This window comes from Musa acuminata, chromosome BXJ2-9 (assembly GCF_036884655.1).
Source record: "Musa acuminata AAA Group cultivar baxijiao chromosome BXJ2-9, Cavendish_Baxijiao_AAA, whole genome shotgun sequence".
NCBI classification, from domain to species: Eukaryota; Viridiplantae; Streptophyta; class Magnoliopsida; order Zingiberales; family Musaceae; genus Musa; species Musa acuminata.
The window spans coordinates 1,402,490-1,413,139 of NC_088346.1; the positions used below are offsets into that span (position 1 = coordinate 1,402,490).

At 36.8% G+C, this 10,650-nt stretch overlaps 1 protein-coding gene across 2 annotated transcripts; it reads left to right on the plus strand.

Moving 5' to 3' along the window:
- Positions 1 to 272: 272 nt before the first annotated feature.
- Positions 273 to 10,226, plus strand: LOC135622316 (short integuments 2, mitochondrial-like). 2 transcript variants are annotated; one of them, XM_065124068.1, is made up of 9 exons: positions 597 to 926; positions 1,020 to 1,132; positions 1,629 to 1,733; positions 1,912 to 1,989; positions 3,880 to 4,021; positions 4,104 to 4,174; positions 5,574 to 5,670; positions 7,606 to 7,826; positions 9,521 to 10,226. In XM_065124068.1, the coding sequence occupies exons 2-9, from the start codon at positions 1,130 to 1,132 to the stop codon at positions 9,767 to 9,769; spliced, it is 966 nt and encodes a 321-aa protein (XP_064980140.1). In that variant the 5' UTR covers positions 597 to 926; positions 1,020 to 1,129; the 3' UTR covers positions 9,770 to 10,226. The 2 variants fall into 2 exon arrangements, with proteins under 2 accessions (XP_064980139.1, XP_064980140.1); XM_065124067.1 differs by lacking the exons at positions 597 to 926; positions 1,020 to 1,132 and adding an exon at positions 273 to 537.
- The last annotated feature ends 424 nt before the right edge of the window (positions 10,227 to 10,650 follow it).

Genomic DNA, 10,650 nt, shown 5'->3' on the forward strand with positions numbered 1-10,650 from the left:
GTGGAGATCTGATAGGGCGGAGAAAACAAACTTCGAATAATAACAAAAGAACATCTCAAATGTATTAGAGAAAAAAAAAATCATATGATAAATAAGAAAACTGAAAATTGAGGTATCTTTCAGAAAAAAAAAAGAGAAGTATTTTTCAGGAAATCAATCGCCCCTCAATTTTCATTGTCTTTAAGACGATGGGCTATCGACCATGGCCCAGTTCCTCTGAGCCCGAGCTCTTCCCAGGCTGCCCTTCCTCAGCGGCAGTCCCGCGGTGTAGCGCGTTCGGTCCAAGTAGCCACACGACCGAACAGAAAGGAGGCGCCGTCCGAGCACGCTCCGGCGGTGTAGGCGGGGGAGGGGAGGAGGGGTGTAGCGGCGAAGATGGGTGGGCGGGCGCAGATGGGCAAACGCATCGCGGAGATGGGGTTCAACCCCGGTGGTGGTGTCATCAACTGGTTCCCCGGGCACATGGCTGCCGCCACTCGGGCTATCCGTGATCGTCTCAGGCTCGCCGACCTCGTCATCGAAGTACGCGATGCCCGCGTGAGACACCACTCTCTTGCACCACTTTTCTCTCCTTCCCCGCCACCCAAACAACTTTAGTACCTCTTGCTGCCCTAACAATCCTAAGCGACGCCTCCTTGCTTCGACCATCGTTCTCCTGAACTTGTATAGTCTTTTAGTTTGTTAATGGGGACGTTCTGGGAATGAAAACACAAGTGGTAAGTTGTCTACCATTTGTTCGATGAAAAGACTTTGAGGGGCACTGAAGTCGCAACCTAAACACCTCTTTCTTAAGCATCATAGAAAACCTGATACTTCTAAATGGCTATCTACTTGTAAATGAAATGACAGACAAGTGCTCTTTTGTGAGTTGATCCAGTTGCTGCCTTCACTTGAGCAAGCACACTATAGGTCACACTCTTCTTTCGGTAATGACAATTTTTACATTGACACTCTTTGTTGGTTAAACTCTATCTGCATAATTATATCACTCGGTTGTGTTATGCTTCTTTTCTTTTCAGCAACTGCTTTAACTGATTCTAGCCACCAAAGTAATAAAAATTGTTGACGTCTCAGTACATGCTGTTTTCTGTTTGGTCGTTGGAGCTTAATTTTAGGCTGTAAGAGGAGCATGGTAAGCTAATTCTTGTAGTATGAGGTGTACCTAATGTAGTTTAATGTTTGGTTTCCATCATCTATAATCGTACATCTTATTTCAGATATTAATGACCATGTCAGCTTGTTAATTTTTGATGCTCAACTCCAGCTGTGCTTCTTCTTCTTCTTGTCTTCACAAAAATCATGACATTCTTCTCTTCTTTTTTCTTTTGGCATTTCAAATTTACTTCTAGTTCTGCCTCATTTGACATCAGTGTGCTGCTTTGAGACAAAAGATTTAGGTAGCGTTTGACAAAATTTATTTTACTTTGATTTGTTTTTCTCAGTTATGTAAAATTATGCTTTTCTTTTTGAGAATCATGTTATATTATAGTTGCCTAAAAAATTATTCAAAATTTGACCATTTCACATTATTACTTGGGCTCATATATTAATTTCTGATAGTTATAATCTCTTATATGCAATTAATTATAAGCAGTCAACTGAAGCCCATATTCTATTCCTATCTGCAGATTCCATTATCATCCGCTAATGAGGATCTCCAGAGTCTGCTTTCCTGTAAGAGGCGTATAATTGCCCTAAATAAGAAAGATATGGCAAATCCGAACATAATGCATGTAAGTGGTTTCTAAAGTATTTATCATCTTCACTTGTATGACAACATCATAGAAAGGTCTCCTAGTATGAATGCCCATCTATATGTTCTCTTGAAATCCATTACCTTTTGAATTCATATGTTGTATTTCCTTTTATCTTGTACTGTTCAGTAAAATAAACTTTTCTTCTGATTTACAGCGATGGGTACAGCATTTTGAGTCATGCAAGCAAGACTGTCTGTCAATGAATGCTCACCTCAAAAGTTCTGTAAGCCAGGTTTGTCTGCTCCATCAAATATGTTAAACATACTATTTGGTTCCTCCAACTATAATTCTCAATTGACATTGTACAAATTATTCAAATAAGTTGGGGAATATTTTTATTTAAATGGTTCCACTTTTTCTGATTTTTATGTTCATTATTTCTATTGTCTTTTTTTCCCTAAAGTACCATGTGACATTTTAGATGATGTTGAAGATGAAAAACATTTAATTATAGTGCCAACTATATGCTGGAACCTACTAAAAGCAGTTAAATATAATGTCAACTCTATACTGTATCCTCTTTGAAAAGTGTCCAAATCTCAGTCTTGTGCCCCCATCTAGTTGACTTAATACTTTGGGATTTTGGTGAAGGAAAATCTGGATTCCTGCACAGCTGCATGCACTCCATTCCTGCTATAAGTTAAACAGTGACGTTACAACTGGATATAATTGATGCTTTAAGGGGTTAACGGAAGCCAAGTTGACTTTTTTCCATACTACTTCAAAATTTCAAATGATGTGCATATGCATGTATAATTGCAAAAATTGTTTAACAAATTGGAACTATGTAATTCCTTTTTAATGTTGAGAGTTCTTTATTTTTCTATAAAGGTAATTGAATACATTCATTTTCACTTATTATTAAGAATCATAAGTTGTTTTATTCATTAGTCATGGACTTGTTGACCTTGATTCTATCATCCCTAATCTTAAGACCAAATACCTTTTGATAAGTCAATATTTTGTTGTCATTGGTGCGAGCATGAAGGCTTGCGAGAAATTGTTCGTTTTGGGTGAGCTCAGACAGTTTTGCCCTTTTGGCTCACCCAAAACGGATAATTCCTCGTGAGCCTTCGTACTCGCACGAATGATGACAAGATGTTGATTTATCAGAATGGTGCTAGAAGAAGGGTGATGAACTCTCGGCTCCCCTACGGGGGCGGGGGGTGGGCCACATCGGTTGAGAAGTAGGGGAACCAAGAACTTATAAGCCTCTAACATCACCCTTACCCTCAGAGACGCTTTTTGGGGCTCACCCCGAAAGGGCAAAACCGTACGAGCTCATCCAAAGCAGACAATTCCTCGCAAGCCTTCATGCTCGCACCATTCTATCATTTTGGACCTTTTATTTTTGCTTTTGTCTTGAGCACTAGTTGAAGTTGATGTGCAAAACAATGAACACAGATAGCAGAATTGTGTTACTTCATATTGAGACCATTAAATTTACTTTGTGTGTTACTTGCTCCATCATAACCTTGTCCTTCTATCCTCTTTAAATATTCACGAATGCTTGTAAATGGTAATGCTGCTGAATCAGAGACATGAACAAGACCGATGCAATGTTTAAAACATTGGTTTAAAACATGAACAAGATGGCTTATTTGGTTTAAAACACTTTGTAACTCATGAATATATAAAGTTGGTGAATGAATTTGATGTTTTACTCCATCAGACCTGGGAATTGTTATTCATTGCATTTCTTTATTTCTGTCAAACATGATAATACTTGTGTGGAAGCCACTCAAGATAATTCCAATACTCGTTGGAGATGAATGGACATGTTCTAACAATTGTGACTGTACTTTTTTTTTTTTCTAGTTATTGTTTCATTTTAAGTAACTAAGCTCACTGGCCCCCAGTGCATCGGCTGCTGTGTAATAGGTATACAACTTCAAACTTTTAACTTGAGCTTATTACTGGTGTTGCCACAAAATCTTTAGCTAACTGGTGATAGAATTGTTGTATATTTTAATTGCTTGAATCTTTGTATCTTCAACATGTCTATAAGCTAAATTAAAATGTTCTTTTCATTCCAAGTTTTATTATTTCCATAAGACTTTCTTAATTGTTTCAATATGATTATTGGCTTTTTAAGCTGAATTAAATTTTCTATGATTAAAAGCTTCTAGCACTTGTGGAGTTGAAATTGAAGGAAGTCATTTCTAGAGAACCTACACTTCTTGTTATGGTTGTTGGTGTCCCAAATGTTGGCAAATCATCTCTTATCAATTCTATCCATCAGATTGCAAATTCTCGTTTTCCAGGTGAGATATGCAGTTTCCTTTAATAATATTATTATCTTTTCTTCCAATGAGGTACTTAGGTTTCTATTGGCACTCTTTGTAGTGCAGGAGAAGATCAAGTGTGCTACGGTGGGACCATTGCCAGGTGTGACACAGGACATTGCAGGATACAAGGTCTTGATATTTTCAGTTTTATCCTAACATGTTTAATATTAGTACATGCTGTCTCCTCAACTTTCTTTTGTACATATTGTTTCAATTTTTGTTATTCATCATGCTAAGGTATGGTTATGGGCATGTTTTAAGGGCATGTTTTTTATCATATGATGACGCTGTAAAAATGTGAAGGTGATTAGTCTTGACTTTCTACCCTTCCTACTTGACAGACTGGTACACAAAAGCACTTGATATGAACAGTTCCTTGGAAAGGAGCAATAGTTTTTTTATTTTTCCCATCTACCACAATATGGTTGAACATGATGCTGTTAGAAGTGTTGATGACCTAGGACACCTCCATATGACCTCCAGTATGCATGAAAATAGAAGTGAAATGAAATAACCTAATCTCAAGTTGTAAGATTCGTTCACTAGGGTTGGTGACCTTGACTAGTTAAGGGTCTTGGTAGATGTTCCTTACCATGTAGACCAATTGAATCATGAAGCAGTTAGTGACCATTTGTTTCAGGGTTATTGGTGCCGTTAAAATAAGCAAAATATTACCAGTAAACTTTTATATAATAGTGAACCAATTTAAGTATTATCCAACAAGTAAGAACTGCTACAAGATAAGATTCTAATACAACCACTTTATCTATATTCTGCCTTCTAATGGAATATGTTGCACTTGCACTTACCATGTATTTTTTTTAAACCACATAAGTGGCACTGGGCCCTCACATGAAGGCAATACATATGAGCAGAGTGTGGCTGCATAATGGCACAACGTATTGTCTGCATATGCATGTTGGTGCAGTCTAGAGGATAAATTTTCTGGACTGGTGTTCTTGTATAATATAATTTCTTTGTACCTTGACAAACTTTATTTCTAAAGTTGCTAGCATGACTTGAGTTATATGCATTAGGCACTTCATGTCAGGACCACACCATGGTTTCCAAGTATTACAGTTTTTAATTATTTATGCTGCTCTCCTGCTTTGCCATTCACAATGTTGCAGATTTTGTTTATAAACTTATGTGGTCATACGTGATTTGGGAAATGACTGCCATGTATTTCTTATATTAGCACTTTATTATCAGATTAATGTGTATCTGCTAAGTAAGCAAAATCTATTTCATATTTCCTAAATTGTCCTTTTGTGATTTGATTTATGCACCATTCTCTTTTTAATATTGTAATCTTGCTTTACTGTTTTGGATTTTCTGGATGCACAGTTCTAATTTATAATAGAAATAAACATATGGAAGTTGTAACAGTCAACTTCTGATGTTTGGTTGAAATGTTTCATCAGTGCATAGCAAGTTCTTTTGCTGATAAACTCTGTATTGGTAATTGGGAATCTATATGATTATGTTTCCAACAGCTTGTAATTGAACTTGATATAATGGTGGACAGATTGCAAATCGGCCTAGCATATATGTACTGGATACACCAGGTGTCCTTGTGCCTAGCATACCAGATATAGAGACGGGCCTAAAGCTTGCTTTAACAGGTACCCTTTTTTTTATGGTTGTAATTCTTCACCCTCAATTTGCTACTATTTGTAACATAGTCTTCACACCATGATAGAGGATAACAATGTTTGGCTAGTAATGTGCTTTAGAATGACATGCTATTCTGTTTATTCTTGAGTGGCAGAAAAAAAATGGAGTAATAGATTTTACATAGTAAACAAAAAGATTTAGAAAGAGGAAAATGAGCCACCTAATAAATAAGTTACAAGTCAAAGGTCGTTATACCCTTTATTCAATCTGTTGCACATAGTAAAACCTTGTAGCACAGATGAATAAGAAAGTCGAGAATTGACCTAAAATGAAGAATTTCTGGAATTGTGTTTCATATATCTGAACAATATCTTACATAATAATCTCTATTTTATGTGAATCAAAAAGGGTGATAAGTTAGGAAGGTTAGAAGTCACAAATTCAATTATAACTAAGAAAACATAAACTAATAATTGTCTTTTCCATCAGCTAGAACCAAAGAAAATTATGTTGCTCAATTCTAAATGGAGCAGACCCATGATGCAAATATACTTATCAATTAATTATTGCAAACAAGACTCATTGTTTTTTTTTGGAAAGAAACTAGCTCATCTATTAACTTCAAAAGTTGGGAACATTAACAAAAAAATGGGTTCCGGAATCAGCCCCCTAGACAACTGCTTTGTCACGTATACAACCCATACTAGCTAATTTGTGAGCTTCAGCACTAAAGTTCCTACTAATATGGATAAATTAAAGGACATTAAGCTCATTACCCAGAAACAAAATGTTGGGCAATCCAGTTCTGTCCATTTAAAAAATTATATTATATGTTATAAATCCCAATCACTAGGTCTTGCTTGATCTCAACCACCATCTTCTCGCCACAGAATTCTTGCCCGATCGCTGCCGCCATCAGCTGCCAGCCATCCTCCTCTTCTTCCTTCCTCTTCCTCTTTCTCTTCCTCTTCCTTCTTCCTCCCCTCCTCTCCCTTTCCCAACAGAGTGTTGGTACGCACTGGCATACCAGCCCTTGGTACACCAGTTTTGGCTGCACCTACAGGTCTGGCTTGGGTCCAAGACAAGATAGCATTCCTTGGTCTCATCTATGTTTGGCGTGAACATCCTTTCATTATTATGCTTGATTGGACTCTCCGAGTTAACCAAAATAGTGAAGGTTATTCAGTTGGTTCAAAATCCAAATTGTGTTAGTTCCAATTTTAAAACTTATATCAGCAGATAATTAACCAGTAAATCTTTTGGCTGATTTGAGTAAGTATTATTGTGGCTTATTTTCTTATGATAAATAAAAATGGAATAATTGTAGTGAACAGTTTATGAGGAATAGGTGGGAGAGAAGTACATGGGCTGTAAGCTTCAAATGATTTCTTGTAGTAGTCAGGAGTCACCCTATGTTTAGATGACCTGAATTAGACAGGCTTCCGCTGCAAATAGGACTTAGAAATAATGGGACAAAGTAGATAATATTACCAATCAAGACTCTTTCAGACAAAAAAGTACCTCATAATCTTATGTATTAAATGACCTTGAGATTTTCCAATTTTAGACCCTACTGAATTGTAATTTTTTGGGCAATGTAAATTGTAATATATATACCTAAAACAGAATTTATCAACATTAATCTTGCTCAAAATTACTTTGAGATAATTATCTTAAAAAATTATCATTTTATCAATAATAGGGGTGAAAGTCCAGTGAAAATTCTGAAGTGCTACCTTTTTTCACTAGATCTGCTTACAGCTAAATGATATAAAACCATGACTTTGGGGCAGACTACTTTTATAATTTGAGATCATTTTTCACTGACAAATACATTAAGTAACTATTGGCTCGAGCACTCTGCTATAATACTTGCAAATATCTGACAGTTACATTGTATATTCTTGTCGTTCTGTTGTCTCGCTTATCTATTTTGTGTGCAGGGGCTGTCAAAGACTCAGTGGTTGGTGAAGAACGCATTGCTCAATATTTATTGGCAATTTTGAATAGTAGGAGAACACCTCTACATTGGGATCGCTTAGGTAATGAACGAATGCGGACAGCACCTGAGTTTGATGGAAGAAACAAGAATATTTTTGCTGACTCAATTCCAAAGAGGAGGAGGCAATTGAATGTGTCTGATTCTGATGCTTTGTACATTGAGGTATTAATTTTTACTAATTCCATGCTACTTTAGAATTGCATCATATTGACTTCTTACTAATAGGGATTTTATTTCTTCCATATAATAAACTAGGATTACCAAGTAATAGTTCCTAGTTACATCTACCTTTTTGTTCTAGACATTCTAGTTTTATCATTTTGCATATTTTGTGGATATTCTTTACACAAACATGTATTAACATACACATGTATATATCCTCAATCTAATTAGTTTATATTTAGCACAAAAAAATGATAAAACAGACATGATTGTGCACAAGGTTTTCAGTCTCCTAGCTTGTCCCCATGCCTATGACATGACAGCTGAGTCTCGGTGTATTGGGTTATCTGGTACAGGAACTATAGCAAGTAAGGTTCAAAAAATTCATTTTCATTTTCAACATTATTGCTCGAATTCTAAGAGTTGGGTTGATAAGATTGTTTTCATATTGTCAGTGTTTTGGTATGGAAAATTTGATGCTTAGTTTCAAATTCTCCTTGGACTCTTGGGATTAAACTTCTTTTTCCTGACTTAATAGTAAGATTATAGGGAGAAGAAAAAATGTCGTGCTGGCCGCTGGGTATATTGCTCTTGTCAGACCAGTATATACCAGTTGGTATCAGTATACCAACACGTGATACACTGGTATATATCGGTGATTTGAAGATGAAGGAGAAGAGGATGACAGTTGAGGAAGAGGAGGAAGGAGGAAAGAGAATAGAGGAAGAACAGGAGGCGGTGGAGGAAAGGGAAGGAAGAAGAAGAAGAAAGAAGAGGAAGCAATGGATGAAAAGGAGGAAGCATACTTGTGGTCGGCAGCACGCAATGGGCGGTAGGTTGGTAGGCGGCGACAACGAATGGTGGAGGGATGTATGCAGCATCAGACAGCAGCGATGATTCCAATCTCACGAAACTGTGGTTGTCATGGATCACGAGCCCTAATTGAAGGAAAACGTCAAGTTTTTTGACTCTTTTAATGGGTTGGACCGGACCTCTCGACATATGGGTGGTCCACATACCGGTACATGCCCAGACCGGTATGTATCGCCCATCTCATACCAGTCCGAGCAAAATAGGATGCTGAAAAAGGAAAAACCGATATGATATACAGTGTGTCATGTCAGTAGGTCTCTAAAACTACAGTGCTGCATGCATATGATTTCTATGTCAGACGAAGTGTCGGATGAGTTTTAGAATGGAATTTTGACGTCACATCAATTTCTGCAGAAATGGGTATTAATTAATTTGAATTCAAATTCTGAGTTCATTTGATTTACATTAGTATGTTATTTAGCACATTAGTTTGTCAAGTCACCTTGTTCCTTGACCATATTTTTATCATTATCTCATGTTCATCTTTTGCAATCAGTTATGAAGACTTTGTGATGCTTCAGTGTCATTCATGGTCATGGTTTTAACTTTTAAGTCCTGGCCGGACCGATATGTACTGCTTGTCTATAATCGGCAACAATACACTAAGTTATAACTAGGTATTGGTTTTTTTATTAGTTTTTTCAGTGATGATGGACAGTATATGTTGGTATACTGTTCGATACATTCGTACTAATCCAATTGAGGACTGGTATGAGTTGTGAACCAAGATTTATTGCCATGGTTGTGTTCAAAGTCCAGATTCCATACAGAAATGTCTTTTATATTGATGGAGATGATCTAATTCCTTTGGTTTGATGCAGGATCTTGTGAGAGAGGTCCAACGAACATTGTATCTCACATTCAAAGATTTCGAGGGCAATTTGGAGGAAGAGGGTGAACTAGAAAGTCTGATTGACGCTCAACTTACGGCACTCCGGAAATCATTTAGGATACCGTCTCATAGAGCATGTGATGAAGCTCGGACGATGGTCTCAAAGAAGTTACTAACCTTATTTAGGACAGGAAAACTGGGCCCATTCATACTCGACAACCTTCCAAATTCTTCATAATCCTTCCCTTGCAAACAACAGAATTGAAGTTTATGCGCTGTATATAACATGTTATTTGATGTGAGCCATCACATTCCTACTGTTAGGAAGGAAACAGGAAACCCCTAAAATGAAGTGGCAGTTAACCAGAAAAGCAATATGAGAAAAGAGGGAGAGTTGAGAATTCCCATCATATGACATAATTCACTTTTTTTTTTTGTCTTTTAGCAATATTTGAATCTCCTGAAGAATCAGAAATTTTGACTTCTGGTATGCCAACTAGGATTACAAAATTTTGTACCACATTTGTACTAATGTTTTGTAACATTCAGACCTGATAAGGGGAAGTGAGACATGGCAGTCTTATGACATATCATCCTATGGATCAGATGTATACTCAGCCCGAGTGGATATGCTCATTTATCCCAACGGTTGTGTTCAACAGAAATGTTCGACGGCTATATCATTACAGATTCGTAATGTCGATAATTTTGCATAATTATCTCGGAACTTATCTTAACACACCATTACAAGGGCTGTCTTAACCTATTAGAGAGTAGTAGATTATTTATAATAGTAGCTTATTTTTCTTTCCTGAATTCTCTGGCTTTACTTTATCAGGTATATCCGGATTTAGATTTTGTAGAAACACTAGTCGAATTTCTTAGCATTGTACTTGTGGCAAGGTCGAATGTTAGATGCAGATTGGATGTAAATACTAATATGTCGGACAACTAAAATGTGGAGTAATAAGACCATATTAGAAGTAGATTGGGGCTCGTGGTGCCACCTTTTTCTTTCTAGCCATTACATATCCTCCGATAGATCTACATAGATTTTATTTTTAGTTATATTCGTGCAGAAATGCTCTCCCTCGACCATGAGACAACCACGGTTGGGTT

Coding starts and splice junctions, on each gene's coding strand:
- LOC135622316 (XM_065124067.1), top strand. CDS start 376: ATGGGTGGGCGGGCGCAGATGGGCAAACGCATCGCGGAGATGGGGTTC. Junction 1,734..1,911: donor CAAATCCGAACATAATGCAT/GTAAGTGGTTTC, acceptor TCTGATTTACAG/CGATGGGTACAGCATTTTGA. Junction 5,671..7,605: donor CCTAAAGCTTGCTTTAACAG/GTACCCTTTTTT, acceptor TTTTGTGTGCAG/GGGCTGTCAAAGACTCAGTG.